This window comes from Magnolia sinica, chromosome 2 (genome assembly GCF_029962835.1).
Source record: "Magnolia sinica isolate HGM2019 chromosome 2, MsV1, whole genome shotgun sequence".
Taxonomy (NCBI): Eukaryota; Viridiplantae; Streptophyta; class Magnoliopsida; order Magnoliales; family Magnoliaceae; genus Magnolia; species Magnolia sinica.
In genome coordinates, this window is record NC_080574.1 from 37,348,699 (window position 1) to 37,375,250 (window position 26,552).

General features: G+C 39.0%; 2 protein-coding genes across 3 annotated transcripts; one reads left to right on the top strand and one right to left on the bottom strand.

The window, feature by feature from the left end:
* The first annotated feature begins 2,727 nt into the window (after window positions 1-2,727).
* LOC131236969 (probable L-type lectin-domain containing receptor kinase S.5) lies at window positions 2,728-6,047 on the top strand. Its single transcript, XM_058234553.1, has one exon. The coding sequence runs from the start codon at window positions 4,648-4,650 to the stop codon at window positions 5,860-5,862; it is 1,215 nt and encodes a 404-aa protein (XP_058090536.1). The 5' UTR covers window positions 2,728-4,647; the 3' UTR covers window positions 5,863-6,047.
* A 1,017-nt stretch (window positions 6,048-7,064) lies between these two features.
* Window positions 7,065-26,175, bottom strand: LOC131236970 (nudix hydrolase 23, chloroplastic). Of its 2 annotated transcripts, XM_058234554.1 has the most exons (7): window positions 25,860-26,171; window positions 22,935-23,066; window positions 9,567-9,643; window positions 8,875-9,010; window positions 8,302-8,442; window positions 7,785-7,843; window positions 7,065-7,403 (listed from the first exon to the last, which is right to left on the bottom strand). In XM_058234554.1, the coding sequence occupies exons 1-7, from the start codon at window positions 26,121-26,123 to the stop codon at window positions 7,343-7,345; spliced, it is 870 nt and encodes a 289-aa protein (XP_058090537.1). In that variant the 5' UTR covers window positions 26,124-26,171; the 3' UTR covers window positions 7,065-7,342. The 2 variants fall into 2 exon arrangements, with proteins under 2 accessions (XP_058090537.1, XP_058090538.1); XM_058234555.1 differs by lacking the exon at window positions 8,302-8,442 and having other exon boundaries at window positions 25,860-26,175.
* Between the last annotated feature and the right edge of the window lie 377 nt (window positions 26,176-26,552).

The following is a 26,552-nucleotide window of genomic DNA, read 5'->3' on the forward strand; positions in this document are numbered from 1 at the left end:
TTCCACAGTCAAATAGTATGGCAACAGGCTTATCAAACATGATAATTGTATTTTTTATGATGTTATTATCAACTTTCAGATCCTAATTAGGGGCGACAGCATAAACCTTGGCTTATGTAGGTTGTGGTCTAAATGATTGTCCTCCTTGAGAATTTGTAGGTTATGATGATTGTTAAGGTCAATTCTGTTGATTCTTTGACGGTCGAGGAGGCACGAAATGCGATGCTTGAGAATATGAGTGCGACGGTCTGGATATCTAGGGCGGCTAAACAGACTGCTGAGTCGGTGCAGGAGATGGTAGTCAAGGGGATGATTGTTGAATCAGTGGCATCTGAACTTGGTTTCTAAGTTTGTTGTTTGGCATCACAATCAAAAGAGGAAAATCCTAAGTATATAGTTTCTAATTTTAAGGATCTACCAATTATATAAGTGTGTATGGAAACATAACCTACAGGTCATCCTAAGTTTGACGAAGGACTCTCGCTTATATCATTCTGTCATGCCCCGCAATTCAGATATAGAGTGTGCACCCTTAGACCCGAGTTACATTCCATCACTCGTACACCAAGTGAGTTCATCTTCTGCCAAATACGGCCATTGATCCTGAGTTTCATCTGCCAACCGAACCTCATTCCCCGGCACTTGGTTTAGATTTCCTATCTCATTCACCTCTGTACGGTTGTCAATTCACAACGTTAGCTAGTCAGGCTAGTAAGTGAACCCATCATGGTTCATACACATAACACACAAGATAGCACAAGCAACATCGTGTGTGTGTGTGCAGGTATAAATATGTGTAAAAATGTTATGGAATACATGTTAAGTGGGATGATTGTCCACTTGCCTGAGTTGGATATCCATCAACCCACATCTACACCTGGCAGGCTTCTACTGTAGGTAAGCATAGGCAAGGCCTACATCTACTCTATGAGTAGGCTTCCACTAGCATGAGCATCTGGTAACGAATCTACCAAGAGATTATCTAGGGAGATCCCCCAAGAAATCAACCACGAGGTGTGCATGCAGTCATATAGAGCATGCCTTTAGGAATTAGTGCAGGAACGCTATGGATGCATATAATGCATGCTCAATGCCACACGCATCGACATGCATAATCAGTATATACATCTCTCAGTACGAGATAAAACAATGAATTTACAATTTCAATGATTTACATGTCCACATACTCAATTCTTGTTAATAATCGTTCAAAGCACAAATCATATAACAATGATCATCTTAATACGATAACACAACAACATATCAATCACAACAGCCATAACAATCATAGTATTTATATCATTTATCTTAATCGTACAAGTATGAGACACGTTGGGATTCAGTACTCACCAAGAAATTCTTGGTAGATCGAAATCTGCCGATCAATTACGCTATGAAATTTAGAATCTGAATCCCTATTAAATAGGTTAACAATTCACGAATTTAATTTAATTATTCCATCCAATGGGGTATAAATTTGGTCGAGCCAAGATGACCCACTATTAATCTATTATGATCTTATTAATTCATTAACTTAGTTTGAAAAATTAAAACAAGGGATTGTCAATCAATGTAATCAATTGATCAAGCAAGCGTCGAAGGCCCTCGATCGATCATCCGATCAAACCACGAATTGAAATAATTCAGATTTTACAACTTTGGACAATGAAAATTTACCATTGAATTTTCTTAATTTATCCTCATCTAGTCTGACCCAGTCACACATGCACGAAGAAATAAGCATTTTAAAGTAATGAAACTAACGTTTATATTCTTATTTGTAGGAAAAAAAAAAATTGGGTAGGGCAAAAAATGACTTGAGCCCCAGCCAGACCCAAAATCATGGGCCAAGCTAGTGGGTTGGTCAGGCTCAGTCAGATCAGGTGGGCTACCCCGCTCATTGCCACCCTTAATTGGTACCATGCGCTTATATATGATTAAGGGGAGGATTTTGCACACTGTATTTGATTTTTAATCCTGACATGTGTAGTACATGGTTTGTTAATCCAGACCGTCAACCTCTGTTGCGTACCGGTACTGTGGATGGAGTATGCCCCGAAAATTTTCACGGTAGGACAATCCTAACCCTTTGGTGGCCTGCAAATAGACGGTTGAGATGAGAAATGAAGCGGCAGTGGCAGTCTTCGTTAAACTGAAAAGGAGCCCTGGAATGTTGTCCAGGATCTTCCAGTCAGGGAGAATTTCTCAGCACACCGTGCACTAACGGTGGCACACAACAGATAAATGGTCTGGATTAGTAAACGATTGGCCCCATCTTTCAGAACTGAAACTCAAATATGCCATGTAAAAGTATAAAACATATGGATGAGGATCCTGGAATTCGAACAGGCCTCGTTGAAAATCTGCTACTTTTGATTCGGCTTTTGCCTGAGTAGCCACATCCAAATGCTCCAGTGGTAGACTCTTGTTCAAGGGTTCGAGTACCCATAGGTGGTGAAATTCCACTACGGCGTGATTGTGTGGGGGTATGTGTCCGTGTGTTAAAAAAAAAAAAAAATCCAAATGCTCTTGCACAAGGTCCTAAGTCGTGGCAACTCATTTTCCATACGGAAGTATCGGTGCACGTCAATCCAGACCGTAGAAATCACAAGCCCCATTTTGGACAGAGCATACACTGAAAATTACACTGATCGGATCCAATTTCTCTTATCCATTTTAGACTGCTGACATGTTCCGGACAGTCCATTTAATAACCAGCACCTGGATGGTTAGCATTATAGGTGTGATTTTCACCCATGATGCGGTCCACAATTCCAATGGCCAGGCCAGCATGAATAGCATGCATTCATGCTTCATGTTCCATGGGTGAGTGACCACAAGTTAGTGCCATGGCAAACGAACATCACTGCCTGGCCTATCCCAGTAACATCTCCCTCCATTCATTTTATGAGCTCTGTTTTATTTATAGGACGAATGGTCTGATGTACTCACTTAGACAGCCATCAGATCAAAAGGCATTGATCATCACATGTTAATCACTTGCTAGGTTGGTGGGCCTCAAATCTGGTCTACGATGGCGGTCCCCACATGTGACAACTGACTGATCAAAATTATAAAGAGTCTTAAATAACCACATAAACTAAAATATTCAGAGTAATGTAAACTCGCCCATCGCTATTTCACTGATTGTCACACATAAGTTGACATCTTAGCCATTGAAATAAACAACATGATTAAGATAGAACCTATGACTTCACTCTGCCATCTGTTACAATATCTTGGATTCAAGGCCTTCTCTTATGTATTTTCTTCAACCTTAAAATAAACAAAAGAAAACAGGGATTGAGACATGTAAATGCACATCACCATATAACAACACAAGTAGAAAACCAGACCCTTTTTTTGCTATTATCATAGCAAACCACACAAGAAGTCCTTAAACAAAAGGTTCATTGACTTGTTCAAGATGCCAAGAAGCATACAAGAAAGTTACACTTCTATTAATAATCTTTCCTCTTATCTTAACATCCCTCCCAAGAGGTTTGGGACAATACATCCCAACTTACTGAAATAGGCATCACGCTAAAAGCCCTTGGATCTGGGTCCATTTTTCAATGATCCAAACTGTTTATATGGAGGAACCACCATGGATGAGGGACACCCAAAAAATATATAAATGAAAGACTTTCATATTTGGAATATTTCAACACTTTTGACCATTTAACTCTTTCTACTTAACCATGTTTAGGGTCATTAATCTGAAGTGTAAAATCTTCAAATCTAAAAGATTTTCGAGGCACCCATCATCAGCTATGTGGCCCATCATATAAACAGTTTGGATCACCAAACATGACCCCAGCCAGCTCCAACAGCTGTAGTCCCAATGTATTATCCTATAACAACAAGTCAGAGAATCATATTGTCATAAACCTCCCCCCACCCCAATTATCAGACCAACACTGAATGTGGGTATATCTTCTCCTTTGAGAAGTCTTGGTAAATGGTAAGGAAAAAGATCCTTTCTCTTGTTGGGGGGTTACAAAAGCTGTATTAACTATGTTCTCTCTAGTTCATTTCCAATGCATTTCTCCTTCATCGAAAACTCTTCCAGTGTTCTTGTTCCTGAGTACTTTGATTCAAGTCTCTTCTCTTCAATTCCATTATTATCCTACATTCAAAGGGGAAGACGGGGAATTTTACCTACAGAGGTAGTTCAAATCTAGCCTTTGGAGCCTTGCAAATCTCACTAGATTCAAGCACTCCAATGTTCAACAATACGTCAGGAAGGGTCTTATACAAAGATACCTTCAAGCTATGGAAGGAACATAATCTGTTGTTGCATCATTCAACACTAGCTTTGTGTTGAATATCCAGCCTCAAACAGGGCCCGGTGGTGAAGGTTTGGCTTTTATTCTGACAGCCAATACAGAGCTCCCTAGCAACAGCAGTGGGCAATGGCTCGGGATAGTCAACCAAGAATCAAACGGATCATTGCTAAATCAAATCATTGCCATCGAATTCAATACGAGGAAGAGCTATGCGGAGGACATTGACGACAGCCATGTGGGCGTGGATGTAAACAGCATAAACTCGTTGACCCAACTTCCTTTAGGAAGATCGGGTGTTAATCTCTCAAGAGGATTGGATGTGCTCAGTAGCATTCGGTATAATGGTGATTCAAGAAACATGGCCATCGATGTTTCCATGGTCAATGACACGAATCATGATCACTCAAGTCCGTTGATTTCATTGCCCATCTATCTATCACAGTATCTCCCAGAAGAAGTTTATGTAGGATTCTCAGGTTCGACAGGTAATCTCACCCAACTAAATTGTATAATTTCATGGAATTTCACTGGCCAAAATATAGAAAGGCGAAATGGTTTTCGACTCATATGGATTCTACTTGTGATTCTATTGTCAATATGCATCTGTTGCGGGTTTACATGCTACCTCTGGTGGAGAAGGATGAGAATCACCAACAGCCAAGGAAGTCAAGCAACCCTTAACCTAGAATCGATGCTTGAGAATTCGACAAGTGGACCACATAAGTTTCAATTCAAGGAGCTCAGATCTGCAACTGCTAATTTTTACCCCAACAACAAGCTTGGGCAAGGTGGGTTCGGGCCTGTCTACAAAGGATTCTTGCAAAAGACCAGCAAGGAGGCTGCCATAAAAAGAGTGTTGAAGGATTCCCGTCAAGGTGAACAAGAATTCATAGCTGAGGTGATGACTATAAGCTGCCTCCGTCACAAAAACCTAGTGAAATTAATTGGATGGTGTTACGAAAGAGGTGAGCTTCTTATGGTTTATGAGATCTTGCCTAGAGGAAGCTTAGACAAGCTCTTATTTTCCAATGTGAACTCGAAACCAGAGGAGGTTATATTGAGTTGGGACAAGAGGTACAAGATAATCTGTGGGGTAGCTTCTGCTTTGAGTTATCTTCATGACGGGTGTGAGAGGAGGGTGTTGCATCGGGACGTGAAAGCTAGCAACGTGATGATAGATTCCGAGTATAATGCTCAGCTGGGAGACTTTGGGCTGGCTCGTATGGTTCAACATGAAGGGAAAACTCACCACTCGACAAATGCGATAGCCGGGACACCCAGTTATATCGCGGCCAAGTGCTTTCACACCTCTAAGGCCAGTGTAGAGACAGATGTTTATGGCTTTGGGGTTTTCTCCATGGAAGTTGTGTGTGGGCAAAGGCCTAGCAGTAATCTTTGGAACCGCAACACACACTTGGTCGATTGGGTGTGGGACTTGTACAGTAGAAGAAGAGTCCTTTTGACTGTGTGGATCCTCAGTTGCAAGGAGGGTTCGATGAGGAGGAAATTGGCCGTGTACTTCAGTTGGGATTGGGTTGTTGCCATCCGAATCCTAACAAGAGGCCCACCATGAGGGTGGCATTACAAGTTCTCAAAGGTGAAGCTCCTACACCAGTTCCACCAAATGAAAAACCTACTTTTATGGGGCCAGTGGTGGATGCTTCTCCTAGGTTCACTCACTGGGCATGGAGGGGGTTTCAGATGGTGGGGGGCATCTAAGCGTATGTACTGATCTTAGTGTTAGATGATATCTAGATTTGTTTGGATCAAATTCTCTTCTTGTACTGTGATTTGATATGAGTATGGGTTGATGTGTGTTATCTTTGTTAAGATTATCATCGTTTCTTAGAACAGGTTAAAACTATAGTGAGGAACACAGATTGAAAATGCTGTGAGCTTTTCTTTTTTTTTTTCTTTTATTGGAAATGCGAAAATGTTTAAAATGTTGTTAGTACCATAATTTGAGCTGTATTATCTTTTTAGTTACTCCAGCAAGAACAATATGATCCTTAAGACTAGGGATGTTTCCTATCAAGGGGCCTTTTAATTGTACAAGTAGGGCTTATTTTCAGTGATCAAGGCAATTGAACTAATGGCACCACCATGGACAAGCAATATCCCAAATAACCAACAAATCAGAAGATCCTGGCCATCCATTCTGGACAATTCTTGACTGAAAATGAATCTGTTGCCGCCTTTTTTTCTGAACCTTCTATTTGCAGGGCACCAGAAGATGGTTTAGGATTGCCCCATCATTGAAATTTTGAGGCATGGACCATTCATGGTGATGCCTATCAGATCAATGGTCTGGACTGAACTATGGGGCTCACTTGAACAAACTGACGACCCACGCATAGAATTCCATGCTACTCATTTGGCAGCAGAATATGTTCCTAGGACCTGTTGTCTTATAAAAGAATGGTTGGCGATTAAATGGTTAGGATCATCCAATCAATGACATTTCTCTGTTGTCGCCGATCCACAATGTGATCCAGAGTATGAAAGTCCAGATCATGGACTGTTATGCCACATTTTCAATATCAACCCAGTGCACTCTCAGGAGTTTCAACACCTGGTTGAGGCTTCCAGTACCCATAGGTGGTGGAATCCCACTACGCGTGAGTGTGTGGTGGTGGGGGGTGTGTGTGTGTGTGTGTTAAAAAAATAATAATAAATAAATAACCCAGTGAACTGAATAAAACATTTTCCAGCTGTGCTCAACAGATTTTTTTTATTTTTTAAATAACTATATAACAAAAATGGAGAATTGCCGTAGAAGGACAACTGCAAGAACTGTGATAGATAACAAGAATCAATCACATAGCAACGAGTTTGGCTCCACAAAATGAAGGAAAATTAAGAATAGCGAGGTGAAAATCCACGTTAGAGAACAGGGAACACGTCACACCATCTATCTAATCATAATGGAGGCTTTCAATCCATGGAATCGATTGTCAACTGCAGTAGCAGCAATTCACCTTTACTATGTGAAATTCCCGTGTTGCTCTTCCATCACTGTATTTATGACCTGATGGCAGGAAATTCGCTGCATTTCAAGATTGCAAATGGTAATCCACAACAAAACCGTGGGTATCTGATGGACTTGCACCAGGTCTGCCAAACATCAGGAAAAAAATAAAAAAATAAAAACTCAGAAACGCAGCTCCTGTAGAAACTTGAAATGCTCATCAGTGTAGTAAGTGTACTCTTCATTACTGACTAGTTTTCTTAAGATAAGGTTTAGGAGCGTTGATATTAACCTTGATTGGCGTATTTTGTTATGGATCCAAACCATCCAATTAGTGGACCACCTCTTGGATGACCCGTAGCCCAAACAATAGCACCAATTTGATGTTCATTATTCCCAATACTCACCCACTTTGGACAGTCAAGAAAAGTTTATAGCAAAGGTCCACAAGAAAAACCATTAAAAAAAAAAAAAAAGGAATCAGGTTACGAACATGAATAAGTTATTATGCAAAATGAGCAAGTTACCTCTTATTTATCGTACAGTAATGAAACTTAAATTTTCCAGCCTTGACATCTTCAATGTACTGCAACCACAGAAGATAAATTCAGTTATGCTAAAACCTTGTTGAAGGACACTTTTCAAACCAAAACATGTCTTATAGTCTCTCACATAAAAGCAGAAAACTGAACTGACCCATGAGATTGCCACCAACAATCCCACAACAAAAATAGACAAGGAATGCTACTCACTGCAGGGGCCAAATTTAGATGCCATCCCAAAACAGAACACTGTAAGATTCAGGCTGTCCACCATACCCAGGCCCAAAAGTCACACCAGTCTACTCATCAGGCGGCCACACATGATGTTGAATGTCGTTTTGCTAGACATCCATTTTTTTCATAAATGAATGTGCTCATCTGATGAGGAGACCATCCTGATTTCAGGAATAGAGCATACTATGGGCAGGGCCCACCTGATGAACAACCTAAATCTGCTAATAAAAGAAGAATGCAATAATATATAATTTGAGACATCACATACCATCTTCAAGGTAACAAAGATTGATGAAAATGCTAGAGAATCAAATGGTATATCATCTAGAGCAAAAAGAGCACACTCCAGAGACTCAGGGCCAGGCGAAAAGTGAGGATTCTTCAATTTTGCTCGAAAAATGATGTAACTCTGTACTGCACGTGACATCCAGAATTACATAAATATCTTTATCAAGTTCCAAATACATTAATAAAGTGATGAGAGAAGTGAGATAAAGTAAGCCAATATTCACATCCTCTCCTTTCGGAGGTTTGCTAAACCCACGTGCATGCAAATGCATGCCCATCAAAATGTGCCCAAGCATGCTAATCAGCGTCTGTGGGGATTATTCATGCTGCGAAAGAAGGTTTGTCATCCCCAGACATGCCTGGTTCTTTGAATGTGTATATACTATATACACACATATAGGATTAAAAATCATCCTCTTAACACCACATGCACCCTTTCTCTACTTCTGGTAATATTATAGATTTATAGTACAAAGTTGTGGTATTTTTTGCCAAAAGTAGAAAAGAAGTGCATGCGAGGTAAATATCAATTACTGATATAAATTTCACTCACTTGGCTGATACGAGGAATATCTAATTGAGCAAATGGTGAAAGAACCTCCACTTCAGCGCATGCTTCCTCCAAGGTTTCCCTAGTTGCTCCTTCTGCTGCTGACTCCCCAATTTCCATGAAACCAGCAGGAAGAGTCCTGTGAAGATATGGCAATCATAATTGCAGTGACTAGAGAAAGGACAGCACTTCCAAGGCTCTTTTAGCATTAAAAATCATGAGTCTATGAGGAATCAAATGCACATCTTGATGATTAAAGCAAAGTTTGAATTGGTACTGAAACAAAAGATTTTATGCAGCTCTTTATGCATACAGGCATGGAGGGCAATTGATTCCAAATCGTTTAGTGAAACATGTTTGCAGTCATGCTTGCCCTTTAGATTTGAGGTACGTTTGGATGCTCAGTTAAACTGAAGCGCAATAAATCAATTTAAGTATAAAGGATATGACCTAAATGAAAGTGGGATCATTTTAATTCGTGATCATGACCAATGAGTAAGTGCAATTCCATGCTCGAGTTGGTGGTTGCTCGGAACAGCAAGGATCCCACTGATACAAGCTTACCAACACAACTCGCATGCCAAGATAGCCAAGCCCCACACTGCACATCAGCACAACTACCGGACTCAAATGTGACAATCAAAGTCATTTGCTCATGTAAGAAACCAAAAGAAAAGGATGAGGGTGATATTTACCAAAGCCCATAGGATGGATGAATCTTCCGCTTGCAAAGTAGAACCTTGTTATCATGTTCAACTAGACAGCCAACAACCTGGAGTTGGTGAAGAAAGAAGGTAATGAGAGAATGTCAGCAACTTTGAGTTTCAAGTGACAGAAAGCTCAAAACTGCCACAATAGAACACAAACTACAAGTAGAACTTTCTCATGTGCAATTATACTCTCTTTTTTTTCTTTTGAGAAAGAAAAATACCACATGCAATATATATATATATATATATATATATATATATATATATATATATATATATATATATATCATAATGGACAGAAATAAACACATACGAAAGTATAGTACGCAATCAATGCCCCCAAAGCTTTTAAGTGGCATTCAATCATACCATTGGTGGCAAGCCATGGTGCAAAAATCGCACCGATCAGATGATCCTAACCAACCAATCAATAGCAGGAAAAATGGACAGTCAAGATTGGGCTGAGAAACGAAATAGGTCCAATCATCATCTTGAAACATTTGTTTCATAGGTCCCATCATAGATTGCTTATTTCAGAGAATCACTTAATTTTGACAATGCTAACAATCCAATCTGTGTTCATAAAAAAGGGGCAGTTGTAAAAAATCGCCCACATTCAACCAGTGTGAGTTTGCACCATGGCTTGCCACCGATTGTACGATCGATTGAACTGTCTGGATCAGTGACTGGTTGTGCCACGAGTCACATAAAAGCTTTGAGGACGTTGCCAACCTCCCCATGAAGGTGGAGACATTAGCATTACACGCACAGGCACACATGTACATGCATACATATCCAGATAGAGACACAGAAGTATGTGAAATGGATACTGCAGTATCAGGTATCAAAAGCTTATAGCAGATTTAACAAACAAATATACAGTGGGCTCTTAGAAATAGATAGTTTAGCATCTAGCATGTAGAATCTGAATAAATACTTTAAAAAGAACAGGTTAACAAATCCCCAGAATCAGATCTTTCCAATTCTAACAATCCTTCAAATACTTAGAGATAATAAGCTAATGCCCTAGCTTCACAGATGAAGTTTTGAACGAACTTATTGCATCAGCCCATTCCCTATGGTGTCCCCTACAGCCTTCCTCATGTTTTAGGGGCCATAATTTGGTGATTGGAGTGAGAGCAGGATTGGGTTCATTTTGTTGCTTTTGGCTTTAAAAATGTTGTAGTATATAAATAGGTCCAAGGGTGATGAGGAGGCGGGCCCCATTGTCATTGGGAATGTTGAAGTATATAAATGGGTTCACATCATGCACCACTTTGCGAATGTGTCAGGGGAGGCGGGCCCTAGTCTCTTTGTGGCTAGGAGAGTATCCGTGTTGAAGACCACATATTGCATATACAAGCATCTGGAAGATCCCACACCAGGAAGATGCATATGGGTTGCTTGAGGGAGTGATTTGGACCGTCAGATTTGATAAACGCGACATCGGACCGTCGGATCGCATGGGGTACATAATCAGGCCATTGATCGTGGGTCATCTTTCATCAAAAGACATCATATATATTTAGGATTGTTTTAGGAGTCATTTTCAGGTTGAGTTGTGTTTTTGGACTATTTATGAGGGGTTTTATATGTTTTTCTTAGAGTAGGGTTATTTTGGTCAAAATACATGAAACAAGGACCATATTGTGATTTTGAAAAGTTTTTGAGACTTTATATAGGGGGGAGCATGTGACCTCTTTCTAATGGTGGAATTTCTTTATTTAAAAATTTTATTTTAAAATAAAATTTAAAAAAAAAAAAAAAAAAACAAAAAGGCTGGAATGAAGATCGGTGCGATACCCTCCTTCAACCACGGGAGTGCAAGGCTTCCAACTATCAACCGTTAATTTTTCCTTCTCCATTCGAGGTATTTTGATGAGTTTCATCTTCTTTTTGTTCCAAACCCGCAATAGCCTTCCAAACCCATTCATTGCTTTCCCCTTGACCTTCCCCATCAACCCCTTTCACTACAGACCAAACCCTAGCCGCCCAAGCCTCACACGTGTGGACCCCGTGGGCTGGTCCATACAGCTCTTCCCCTTTTGTTTTCCTTTTGATTCACCGTCAAAACCTTAACCCTAACCCTAAGTTCCCAAATTCCCCAAACCCTAAAACCCTAATTCCCTTAATTCACTTCAATTCGCTAACACCCAATCATCCAAACCCTAATTCCTTTTAATTACAACCCAAACCCCCAAATTTTCCTCATCCAATTGGAACAATTAAGCCCTAATTTCATTCTTCCCAAAAATTTCCCTAACCCTATAATTACGCTTATCTTGATTTAACAAACCCTAGGTATATTAGGTTTTACTCCTTGAATTAGTCCTAACCATATGCTATTTGGATGTCCCTACATCGATTAAATCCTAGTTTTCCGTATTTAATGATCATGTAGGACGATACTTGACAGCCTAGCCTTGAACTATGTATAAATCCTTCTTAGAATCTTGAGATTTGTGGTGATGTTAGCATGATTTGTGATTTTTATTAATTAATTTAATTTTGTTGATTGATCTCACTCAATATATGGCTTCATACATTGGTCCTGCATCAAAGGATCTTCAATTTAGAGGTAAATTTGATAAACTTCTAGACTTGCCTATGGTTTTAGGCCTTTTCACTAGCACTTCTTGACACTAGGTCACCATCAGCTACACCCAATCCAACGAATTTGTGTTAGTTACATGAATCTCGTTCCACCATTCCATTCTATCAAGGACAAAATCCTCGCTTAAACCATAATTCATCAAATCTTTTCTTACCACCTCCACCACATCCTTTTGGGCCTTCCCCGTGCCCTTTTCTAGAGCCTTCAACTTGAGCCATTTTTTCCAATGCTTTCTTGCATGTAAATATATATTTTTAACCAGGCAGTAAAGTCTTTCCCAGTATCATATGTCAGTAAAGAAGGCCACACTTTTTTAAGTGGCAGAAATATGTCTCTATGTTGTTCATGCAAAAAAAAAAAGGCAAATATAGTAGAAAAATGTCAAAAAATAACATAAGATTAGTGATGCATAATTTTTCATTGGGCCCTTACTCATGCCCCGGTGGTAGACTCACAAGAGTTTCAACACGAGATCATGAGTTCGAGTACCCATTGTGGTGAAATCCCACTTTGGTGTGAGAGCATGTATAAAAATAAATAATAAATAATAATAATAAGTAGTACCAGTACCCAATCTTGAAGTTCATGCACTTCATATTCATATTCCATATGCCAATCAAATCAATGAAATAAGTCTAAAGAAATTGAAGGACAGGAACCACGTGTGCCTGTTGCAGTGTGAAACTCTACCAAGAAGGCATGTTCCTAGATGTTATCAGTGGAAAATATCACACTCGCAGTCGCACCCGACATGAGATTCCGTATCCGTCAAACAACCAAAGACTCTTCAAAATCTTTTATTCGTATTGTTGATCAAAAGAAAAATAGCATAATAAACTCAAAAATTCACTAAATTTTGATTAAAGAAAACAGCGGATGTTTTTCTTTTCAGGAATTAGCGAGCATTGCATTAAATCAAAAGAGGGATATAGCAGTTCCGAACAACATAAAGGGGCAGGAAGCCTCAGCTATCATTCAAGAGCATGAAGGATCATTGGCTCCCAAATCCAAGAGGACAAATGAAATGTTTAGCCAGCTAGATGAGGAGCCAATGTCCGACATAACACCCACAATGACCCATGTAATTAATCCCTTGACCCAATTAAGCACCACCGCATTGTCCAAAATAAATCGTAAAGGGAGACGCATAAACTTAGATTTAGCAATCATAAGCACTTCCATTAGTGCCAAAGCAGACGCTTGAGTGGAAAATAGCCAGAGAAGGGCCCGAGAAAGCTGTCACGTGCCCTTACTTTCCCTGTTCCAAAAACTGCCAACTCTAAATGGCCATTCATCACTCACATCCGTTGGCAATAAGGTAACACTTTTCTTCTTTTTTTCTTCTTTTTTTTTTGTATCACTCACATCCACTGGCAATGACCCAACACTTCTATCCTTGGATGGGTGGTGAAATGCTTCTTCCCACTTGGTGACCAGCGAGGTAGCGTCCAATCTTTAAACTCCTCGTGCTCTAAGGCCCCCTTGTGCTTTAAGGCCTACATAGAGAGGAAAATTTGTGGATTTGGGGGATACTAAATGAGCAAAGGGTCTCCATCAAGGTATTGGATATCCATATCACATTGCCCGATATGAGTGTATCATATACCCATATCAGCACAAGACAATAAGCGATATGGGGGTTATATCAGCCTGATAATAATAAAATAATAATAAATATTTTTTATAATTTTTTTAAAAAAAAAAAAAAACTGTATCAGTACAACTACACCTAAATAGTATCAGCTAGACTAATATAGGTTTAAAAACCCCCAACCGGCCTCCTTTTTCAATTTTGCCCCTCTCTACTCCTTTTAAATTTTTTCATGTCAAAGGTTGTTTGAATCAAATTTCCGACAAGATCTCACCAGATTTGAGAATCAAAACGAGGCTTTTTTAATCAAATCAAATAATTGAAGGGTTAGTACCCGACTTGAGAAAAGTCTCGAAAAAAAAAAAATCATTTATTATTACTAAAATCAAGTCGAAACAACATTATAAACCCAAATCGAATTAATCATGCTTGATTTGTTCTTGATTTGGGTTTTTTTTTCTTTTGCATTTTTTTAAAATTCTTTCCAATTAAATGTTGTAATGATGCATGAGTAGACTTCTAATGCGAAAGATCTACTCATTTCACACATGCATTGACTCAATATTATTATAATTTATTTTTGTATTTTTGGGTTTTTTTTTTGGCATTTCTCAAAAAAAAAAAATCAAAAATAATTTTAACGAAATGAATTTAAAGATAGATCTAGGTAAATCTGTCTTTTTTAATATAGATCTACCATTTAGTGCTACATTTAAGTTATTTTTCTATTTCCAAGCCATTTTTGCCATTTTATGTTTTTTTTTTTTTAATCCAAAATTTCTTTGAGTGAACGATTGTTTATGTTGTTTAAACATAGATCTAAGTTGTTTGAACATTGATCTATATTTTATATGTTTGTATTCTTGCCTTCTTTTTTTTTGCAATTTTTTTCTTTTAAAAATCAAATTCGAGAAATGAATAATTAGTATTTTTTAACATAGATCTACCATACACGAGCTGTAATCTTGTTTTTTATTTTCATTATTGTCCCATTAGTGAAATGAATAATCATTTCACCTTTTTTTTTTTCTTTTTTATCAACTTTTGTGATTTTTTGTCATTTGTTTATTTTTATTAAAGTTGGATGTTATTGTTTTATTAGTCTTATTTTTTTATTGAATGTTAGATATGTTGTGACTTCATGTGTCTCTTTAATTAGTTTCTTGTGTACTGACACATTTTCTCTTTATTTTGGTGCTTTTACAAAGTGGACTATTGAATATTGATTGTGGAGTTTCGTTTGTTGGATAACTTGGGTTGAGTTGTGGACCTTGTGTTGAGCACTTTTCGGTGGAGTGTACTATGGATTGTTGTCTGTTGGAGATTTGGGTTGGTTAACTTGGGCTGGACCATTGTTTATTGGAGATTTGAGTTGTTGCTTGGGCTTGGCAGTTGGTAGTTGATGAATTGACATCGGAAAAATGGTTGGGAACAAAAACAAAGATGTAGGGTAGCAGCATGAGGTAATAATAGAAGGAAGTAGACAAATAACGTGCAAGTACTGCAATAGGAGTGTGAGCAGGGGTGTAACTCGATTAAACAACATTTTGCCCATCAAAGTGGTCAAGTTTATGGGTGTCTATGCTTACTTAAGTAAGCAAGCATATGAAACAAAACTTTGAAGAACTGAAAGGGAAAAAGGCGATGAGGGAGAAGGAAAAAAAGGCCAGCATTGATGCATGTCGAGAAGAGGTGTTTGGTATTCCTAGGCAGGTGTTGATAAGGACATTTGAGTCAGGGAAAGACTTGGATAAGGAGATTACAATAGCGAGGAGGGAAAGTATATGAACTGCTCATAAGGATGAGTAGCAACGCTAGATGTTTAGGACTAGTTCAGTTCACGATTTTGAGGGGGGGGGGGTGTAGCGGAGGATTATTTATGGATTTAGGTCGTTCCTTTAGCACGTGACAGCAAAAGCCATAACCCTCTCGGCCCTATATTCATAATGTCAATGAGTATGAGAGGGAGCCACCAGCAACTCCTAGTGATGACATGGTATTTAGGAAGGCCACTAGCAAGTAAAAAGAAACTTAAGTAAATTTGATGAAAGCATATAGTAGATAATCTTGAAAAGGCAACAATAAAGTTAGGGGGTGTTTGTTTTTCAATTTCCTTATGTAAATGCATGTAAATGGGTAATGATTAATTACCAATGTAATTCCTACACTTTTTCCTATTTTGACAATGATGACTTGCTTTTTGGACGTCAAAACCAAGGGAGGGTGTGAATATCATGTGTGGCCCACTATGATATATGTGGCTTATCTATGTCGTTCATTCATTTTGCGGGCTGATTTTAGGGCATGGGCATAAAATAGAGACTGATCTAAAGCTCAAGTGGACCACACCACATGAAACAATGGGTTGAATACCTACCGTTAAAAACCTTTTGCGATCACAATTTCCCATGGTGTGGGCCACTTGAGCTTCGAATCTGCCTCAATTTTGGGCTCATGCCCTAAAATGTTACAGTAAATGGATGGACGGCATGGATATGTCACCGACATCATAGTAGGGCCCATGAATTTAAGTCGATCCTTTTCAAATGGCTTTTTAAGGAGGAAATACTCTGTTTTTGTCAAACAGAGGTAAAAGCTAATAACTAGCTACTTACACGTATTTACTGAGAAAATGAAAAAACAAACACCCCTTTAGTTTTTGATAATAGCATCCCTCCACATGTTGCTACTTTCCTGTATTTTCAAGTGTTTGTGGATGCAGCGGCAGATGCAGGATCTAGGATTAGAATGCCCAATTCTTATGACATTGGCACAAAATATTCAAATTAAATATACAATCAAGTGTGAGCTTACGTACAATCACTTAGAAAGAAATGGGTGAATAGAGGATGCACAATCATGTGCGATGGTTGGACGCACCCAACCAGATCAAGCATGATAAATTTCATGATTTACTCCCACCTAGGTACAGTGTTCATTAGATCCATTAATGCATCTGATGAAGTGAATACTGCTTATATATATATATATTAACATGATGGATAGAATGATGGGTGAAGTTGGGGATAGTAATGTGGTGCAGATTGTTACTAATAATAAAGCATCGTATAGGGCGGCAGGTAAGTTACTGATGGAGTAGAGGCCTCATCAGTTTTAGATGCCTTCTGCAGCTCACTACATTGATCTCATCCTTGAGGATATTAAGAAGAAGAAGCGTATCGAAGTTGGTTGAAAAGGCAAGGTTGATTACAACAGATATTTACAATCACAATTGGATAATTACCCTCATGAAGACATTCATGTTAGTGCCTCAGTTTTGTCTATGGCGTGAGCTAGGGTGTCTTGAGTCGATTGATCCTCCATGGGAAGACATTGAATATTGAAGACTCGAAGACTTGAAGCATCAAGGCCAAAGACAACAGGTAAAGTATGAGGTGCATTGGTAAACCTAGCCCTAGACCACCTTAAAAACCAAAACAACTTACCTCTAGATGAATCATTCAATAAGTAAACATTTGACTCATCTAAACCGAGCCTTAGACACTTAATGAACATGATAAGTTAGGCTTCTAAAATGTGCAAAGTTGTTATAAAATACAAAGCCCAAGCAACAGTTTTTTAGGGATCCTCAATCCCATCAATAGCCTAACAATGGGTCTCGAGCAAAGCCTTGATCGATCGAAGCTCAAGGCTTGATCAATCGAAGGTAGCCAGAAACGTCTGGCAACTATTTGTCTAATTTCTGGAATTTCTCGATCCCATCAAAGGACCTTCAATCCTATCAAATGGGCGTTCGATCGATCGAAAGCATCGCTCGATCGATTGACAGAGCCGTTTTTCTGCCCTTTTTTTACCATTGGAACTCGATTCCTTTATATAGGGCACTCGGTTCTTGGGTAAGAGGATGGGTTTTTAGTATCATTAGAACTTAGGTGATTCTCCACTCATATCATTTATCCTAAGCCTCTAAACCTATAAGATTCAAGCCATCTTCTTGAGCTTTACTACTCTAATAAGGATTCCAACATCCATTGTGAAGATGATCTTTATCTCCACCATTTTCTGGAGATTAGACACTAAGCCAATAAGTATATCCTTGTCTGTATCCACTAAAAGGCCCATCTAAGTGAATCCCCTTTGGAAATCAATTATCCATTAGTTGTATGAGATTCCACCATCCTCCTACCACCTTGGTCACCTCATCGGGGCATCATATGCAAGGCAGTTGATTGTACGAGAGCATCACCATCAATGATTAAGGGAGCAATTGAAAAGTTGATTAAAGCACGGGAGAGTATCGATCAAGCGTCTCAAGCAAGGTGCTATAAAGGAGCTCAATTCAATAAATAAGGCTATCAATTTTCAAGTCAATTCACACTCTTTTCTTGTGTAGGATTGAGTGTAGAGTTTGTGACCCAAACTCGAATAGGTTCTTATGTAGAACCTAGGCTCTTCTGTAGGGCTAAATTCACTGGACAGGGGTGTGTACGTGTTAGTCTCCATGAGAAACCTCCGACGGGAGTGTATATAGGGCCTTGGATTAGAATCACATTCACCAAACATGAATGTGTACGTGTTACTCTCCATGGGGAGCCTCCGGCAGGAGTGTACATAGGACCTTAGATTAGGACCGCATTCACCGGACACGGGTGCATACATGTTAGTCTCCATGAGGAGCCTTCGGCGAGAGTGTATGTAGGGCCTTGGATTAGAACCGTTAGTGGTTGTTAGTTAGTTGATAGAAAATCAATTAAAATCTCTTATGAGAGTCACCGACACAAGTGGAAATGTGTTCCTCCGACATAAGAGTGTACGTGAATACATGGTGAAAATATTTTATTTTTTTTTTAAAAGATAGATTCTTAGATATCTCAATTTTTCCTATTTTTCTAATAGTTTTCGTTTTTTTTTTTCCTTTAAAAAAGTCTGATATAGGCTAATACGAGGCCAATACTGATTCACAACACCGTATCATATCATTTTTTAGCTGGCCGATATGCTCATCGATACTGATATTCAAAACCATGGTCTTCATCCCACAGCTCAAACTCCATCAAAGTGAATTTGATTAGGCATGCATCTTCATTCAAAGGTCCTCTTTTAAACCCATCTCATCACCAAAAGAAAACACCAAGACACCAACTGATTTTGCAGATCGGGTCCAAAATCATAACAGAATTCTTTTGTTTTTTCTTTGTCACATTTGAAATACCCCTCAATGACATTAAAAATGGTTATTTTTCATATATCCCCTTCCTTTTATTTGTGCAAAACTCCCCCTAAGGTCAAATTTCGCTTGAACATTTAGGCATCTTTTGATGCAAGGAACATCTGGACCAAGCCAATCTCCACCATGAAATAGTCCTTGATCAACCCATTCAACGGTCAGATTTTCAAGGAATTATGTGTAGATCATCATATTTGACCCTAAAGGACCCTAACTGTGATCATGTGAAGAGTGGGCCATCGCTATGGACCCCACATAAGAGTCCTCTGTTCGAGTGATTCCTGTATTAGGCTAGCTTCTTTTGGAGAGATTCTCTCCTACCCTTTTAGTAATTTAGATAGAGTTAAATATTTAAATACTATTTCCATCACTTATATTGTGGCACAGTTTTAGGATATCAAACAATGTCAAGACAAAGTGAAACTAGTCCCATTTGAAAGCCCATTAACTTAGTTTTCCAACGAGCCCAACATCATGCAATTCTAACATTGTATGAGTAAGTTATGGTCAATTTTCTGATGATGTATATGGTTGTGATGAAAATAAGAGATAATTGAGTCATTTTAAATATTTCGTTGAAGTAGATGATTAGGATTAAAGTTAGGATGGAAAATGAAAGGTATAGATTGATTAGGGTTTAAGTTATGCATTGATTGTAATAGGTTTTTTCTTATAAATAAAGAACTCTCTGTGGAGAAGAATAGTCTATTATTTTATGAAATAATGATAATTTGCAACTTTTTTGCGTGAGGGACTGAGATTCTCCTCGCTAAACCGCTTGTGGAGGCCCAATTTTGAGGTTTTTGATTTACCGTTGCGGAGCCGCTCGCGAGGTGCCAAAATCCACCCCAATCAATGTGATTTTTTTATTTTTTTTGTTAGCTTGTTAGTACACCTCACTGTCAGTTGACACTTCACTGTTAGCCACCCCAATCAACATGATTTGCCACCAAGTCACTTACCAAATTGCAGAACCAATTGATCCATCGTCAATTCTTACACATCATCCCTAAAACCCCCACATGTCCTTTCAGTGACACATACGATTGTCATCACCTTTACATTTGAATTTTTAACTTTAGGAAATGACCATTTTGCCCTCCTTTCTAAATAGAAACACCCCTTGGACTACAAATCAATCAACTACTTGGCCACTGAAGTGTGATGGTTCTCAGTGAGTGGTGACGAGAGAGGCCTTGAAAAAGGGGCGAGAGATAGGACATGGCTACCGAAAAGGGGGAGAGAGAGGAGATGAGTTTTTAAATGGATTGACAAAGAGAAGATGGGTTTCAAAGTGGGGCAAGAAAGAGGAGATGAGCAGAAGAAATGGGGCTATAGAGGTTGCTTTAGGTTTTTTTTTTTTTTTTTTGTCATAATAAAACGAGGGCAGAAAAAAAAAACATTTCACATCTTTAACTAACCTTAGTTAATGGACATCGAGTTTTTCTAACAAGAGGGCTTTTTCGTTTAATTTTGCTAGAGATAAGGGTTATTTACAAATCAGATAAGGGAGGAGGTTATTCCTAGTAATGCAAAATGGGGAGGAGGTATATGCAAAAAACTAAAAATAATAAATTCACCAAAAAGCTTTATAAATCCAGAGCTTTCAGGATCTGTTATTTCTGAACAAAACACATTCAATCATCTATGTAATTGTTGGTGTCAGCAGTATACACTGGACATGAGGGTGGATCCCATAATGGAGGAAAATTTATAGTTCTATTCTGACAAAAAATCTTGCAAAATGATCTGTGATTCATTGGTAGTGAACAATTGTTGAATCAATAAGTTCAACAAAGAAACCCAAAACGTGTCTGATACAAGGTTGAATATATCTCCAATTAAATTAAATTAAATAATGGTGATAGCAAAATAATGATGATGAGTTGATAACTGTCTGTAACCTACATTAGGAGTAGATTGTTAGCTGTAGATTCTGCACATCAAGATGGTAATACATAGTATATGTACACAAATATACAACAGATCTAACACGAATGAATCACAATTCACAAGTCAACCTGATAGGGAAGTAAAAAAGGCAATAGAGAAAATAGAAATCAGGCTTTCATTCAGGTTTGTTTCTAAAAATCAAGATCCCAAGCATCAAGGTCTAACCCTTGACACATACGTTACATGTACCGTCAACAATATTGACTTTCCAATACCAACAGAATAAAATGTGTGATAGGATGAATGTACAGCTCGATGACATGTGCATGAAACATACCGAGCCAACATCCACAAACAAGCGGATGCAAATTTAGGGATAGCAGATCATTTGGCAGAAAAGGGATCGTCATGCAGGACAATCCAATCACCCAATAGGAGACCATAGTCCCACTATGGATTGCTTGACGGTTGGGCCATCAGATTACAGATCGCAAACAGATCAGGCCCACCCAAGGGTCTTGATTAAAGATCCAGCTGTTTAGATTGGAAATCCAGACCAGATCAGAAGTCCAAATTTATCTGATGGAAGATTGACTGTCCTGATGTGCATTCTGGACCCATCAACAATCGTGTAGTTAGTTGTTAGAGTTAGTTCAAGCAATTTCTCTTCAGTATTTTTGTCACTTATTGTGTAGCCCATTTTTCAGCTGTCAAATGATGTCAGAATGACACAAGTTTGGTCCCCTTTCAAAGCCTACTGAGTTAGCTTTCACATGAGCCCAAGATTATGCAATTCTAGCACCACTTGGGTGAGTTATGAGTCTTCAACCAATTTACGGAAAACATATGGGGCTGTGATGGGATTCGTGAGTGTTTTGGTCATTTTTAATGTTTTATTGAAATAAATGGTTAGGATTATATTAGTATTTCTTTGATTTTGAGAAAGCATATAAAGATGTAAATACTTTTTTTAAAGAGACAATGATATCCTGAATGAAAAAGAAGTTATTTCTTTGAGGTTCCATGCATATAATGCCCTCCTCTCAGCGCATGTTGCCTTTCCCTAGCAGCATGGTGCACTAGAAACATGTTGGCATGACCCCATCACACCTCATGTGCAGTGATTCCAAACAGTTATCACCTCTTTTATGATCTTTGTGCTTCAAAATTTGGTACATGCAATTTCATTCGTTGCAATTAGTTTTGGTTTCAATTCTAGCTGCATCATATCACCAGCTTAGAAATTTTAACTCTGGCATTGCTTGAGAAACCAAACTATACATGGAACTATCTCCTACCAAAATGACTTGATATCACCGGAATACTTAGATGCATGAAACGATTACCATTCCAAGAAAAAAAAAAAGTCAATAACAGTTGGAATTATGGAATAAAAAAAGACCCCTAGTGGGAGTATAACACGAATCCATCACATACAGGAATGACACAAGAATGGCACTAATGACCCAAAAAATTGTTAAATGAGATGGGATACCAAACAACAGAAAAGTAAAATGAGATGAGACAATATACAACGGAAAAGTAAAATGAAATGAGATAATAAACTACAGAAAAGGAATAGAAGAATTAGAGAGTTATTCAAGAGGCCCTAGGAGATCTGTACGAGCCTCATTTATATGGCTATGTTATGCCTAATAACTAATGAGGGGACTCATTTATATGCAGCATCTGGATAAGCAATTGAAATGCCAACTGAGAAAAACAACCAATTAAAAAATAAATAAATAAATAAAATACCTCTTAACTCCTTTATAAGCCCGAGTTGGACTTATGTAACCCTCACAAGTTTGGTATTCCATCTTCGATATGTTCAAAACTCATCCATATCATTGAGAAAAGTCATCCGTGGATGCATGCATGTAGAATTGTAGAAAAGCATTCAAATGGCAAACAGGTGTTTGAACTGCTGCAATTGTACTGTGAAATGTGACATTACAAAAGTCGAAATATCTCTACTGCATCTAATTGAATTACTAGAAGGAAATCCTAACGATTTAGATTAAAAGAACTTCATAATACCAGAAATTAGCAACTTGATTTGTGTACCATTTTTGGGTTCTCATAGTAGATTCTCTCACAAAGCGTGCAAACAGCTCTCATCTTCTCCTCTCCATCCGGAATGACTTGCTTCGTCGGGCCTCCACAAGATTGACAGAAACTGATTTTAGGCTTTTGTGCCTGGCATCAAGCAACATAATAATTAAAAAGCGATAACCTTAAAGTCCTAATATTGGAAGATCATATCTCTCTTTGATTGCTGGACAGTTTCTCATCAGACATGAACCCTGCTTTATTTTCTCATTGACCATCTATACATGAGTCGCTAATCAATGGTTTAGGATCTTTCAATTTCAGAGATCTTTGAGGCACCTCTGATCCACTCTGCAACCTATCAGTTAAAAGATTTGGATTACTGAATCATGGTCTCACTTGGACAGGATCCTGCACATAACTGCATGTTTGCTGATGCACAGGACCCAATAATTCCTTAGACGGAAATTTCTCAAAAAAAAATAATTCCTTAGATGGAAAATAAAAACCAAATTGAAGTCAAGGGAGGACTTGAAATTTGCATTCTGAACATGGTATGGACTACTTAGTGCAGGTAATAATAAGTATGTATGGTGAGTGCGAAGGAAAGAAAATTGGGGGGTGAAAGAAAATGGCAATAGTTCCAAGCTAATCTGTCTCCGCTAATGACTCGACCCTAATGAACACATAAACCCCATGTCAGCTCTTCATCTTTTAAAAGTAATAATAGCAAAATTGCCAGCATAAGCAATGACTACAATGTCATTATCATTGAGAAATGATCTAGTGCCACCATCGCACTATAAGTTATAGTGCTCCTACACACACTGGGATACCTGGGCAGTCTAGCCAATCGATCCAGACTGTCCATTAGGTTCAGCACATATTCCATGGGCTAAAATATGAAAATGGCACAGATTGGAAAAACATGACCATGGGATGAGAGTAGCTGAAAATTGAGGCTATTGAGATGGATGAATGGGAAGACAAGGAAGAACAAAATAAAAAAAACAATTGCATTCAAGGGAATATAAGAGAATCATAAATAGGTAATAAGATGAGGGAAAGTAGACTCAAATGGTTTGGTCATGTGCAACGGAGACCAAGAACCGCACTCATTAGGAGTCAGCTGGTGAAAGTTGAAAGCTCTGAAAGGGTAAGGGGAAGGCCCAAAAGGATGTGGCTGGACATGGTAAGAAAGGAAGGGGATTGTGTCTTTCCCCCGTTGGACAGACTCGGTCTAGGCAGGGGCTCTGTGGAGCCCACCATGATGTATGGGTTTTATACATGCCGTCCATCCATTTTGCCAGATCATTTTAGGGTATGAGCCCAAAATTGATGCAGATCCAAGGCTCAAGTGGACAACACGATGGGGATTGAACGCACACCATTAAAAAAACTTCTTGGGAGCCGTAGAAGTTTTGATCAAGTTAATATTTGTGTTTTCCCTTCATCCATGTGACCTTATGAACGGGTTGGATGGATAATAACATCATGGTTGGCCCTAGGAAAATTTCAACAGTGGGCATCATTATCACCGCTACCTACTATGGTGTGGTCCACTTGAGCCTTGGATCAGCCTCATTTTTGGGCTCATACCCTAAAATGATCTGGAGAAATGGATGGATGGCGCAGGTAAAACCCATACATCATGGTGGGCCCCAACCCCCAAAGAGCCACTACTTGGACTGAGTCCATCCAGGCAGGGGGCGGGACACAATCCACTTCTAATAAGAAAAGACTTGATGACCTATGATCTGGCCAAAAGTTATGGCCCTCGATAGAGTGGAATGGCAGAGCAGGATTCGTGTAGCCAACCCCAATGAGTTACTCACAAGATATGGTCGGAATTGTTATCCCCGTTCAATGTCTCCTGGTGCTTCCCGGTATTTACATCCAGCCTCCTTGATTCTTGGCACGGGTTCAACTATGGGAAGCAGCGTACTCCACTATGGTGGATGGCCCTCCTTGCTGTCTGGTGGGCTGTTTGGGCTGAATGGAATAACCGATGTTTTAATGACAGAGCCGACCCTGCGGACGCCACTTTCCTTGGGGCGATTCACTGTCTGGTTGAGTGGGCCGCCTATCTTGTTAAACCTCTAGTCTGTAATTTTGAGTTTTTATATGCCTAACTGTTCTGCTATCTCAGCAGATCAGTTTCTTTTGTTCTGTTTTTTGCTCCTTTTATTAATACAACCCTCTGCGTTATCTTTCAAAAAAAAAAAAACCCCAATGAGTTACGATAAGGCTTGGATGATGATGATTGGACTATCCCATCCATCCATAGCTTGGCACCTCTTCCTTTATGGCCATCTGTATACAAACCATAGATGGAACAGTTAGGATTCTCTGACAAGTGTGATTCTTTGGAAGCATAAGCAATCCATGATGAGCCCCGACAAATGGATGGCACGAAATCATTGGTTAGGCCTAATTTTTTGTAAATGACTCTGGCCTTCCATTTAAATAGCCTAAGCCTATCATTCTGATTATTAGAACGTTTCTATCGGAGCGATTTTACATGATAGCCCATGAAATGTGTGCTGGACGTAATGGACGGCCCAGATAAATTTATTAGACTGTCCAAGTGTCCTTATGCAACTAGAAGCACTCTAACAGTGCTCTGAGAGCTCTGGATAATTTCGCATTGCCAATGGGCAATGGTATTGAAAAAACCCAAAAATCCATTTTCAAGTTACAGCATTCCCAAGTCTAATAGCTTGTTTGGTCCATATGGTTCTCAGGCCGATCCCAATCCACAGCAAGGCACACAATTCGGACAGTAAAGATTTACCAATTCATTTCTCATATCTTCCCAACAAAATAACAACAATCCATTTCGATTTCAACCCCATTCCACACAAATCATCAAAGAAGAAGAAATTCATCCCTTTAGAATCAACCCTGAGAAATTCAAGCAGTTAAAGAAGAATAGATTACCGTCGACGGCCAGACAGCTGAAGAAGAAGAAGCAGGAGAATCTGGATCCGGATCTGATTCAGAACGACTTGCAGACATCTGAAACGGTCTGAAATGGTTTGTAGATTGAGATGAAACCAGAGTGGGAAGAAATTCAGTTGGAGCTGCTGCTGCTGCTGCTGCTGTTCTTGGTTTGAAGAAAGGTAGGGGATGGGGATTTTTCTTCCATTTGTAGAAGGGAGAGACCCCAAAAGAGCCAAAGAAATAGAAAGAAGCTCTCAGCATTTTGAGAACGCGAGAGGGGCAGAGAGTCTTTTTACTTACGACGGATGATGCAATTCAAGAGACGGTCGAGCTTCGGCTCTCAACCTGTGGCTGGGATCGAATGGAATGTTTTCTGAAGTACATCTGGACGGATTCACGTACGATTCGTCGGGACTTTAGCCGTTGAACTGTAGTAGGTTTTTTAAATGATCCAAACCGTTTATATGATGGGACTCGACGAGGATAGGAGATAATCAGGAAAGATTTCAGATCGAAATATCTCATTCCTTTGATTGTTACAAGATTACCGAAAAAATGAGTCAAGATATCAAAGGCTTGAAATCTTCCCATCGAAGAGTTAAATTTCTGTATAGCTACCATTCACAGTGAGGCCCATCGTATTAACGGTTTGGATCATTGAGAGATGACCGCAAGTTCAATGTCTAAAGT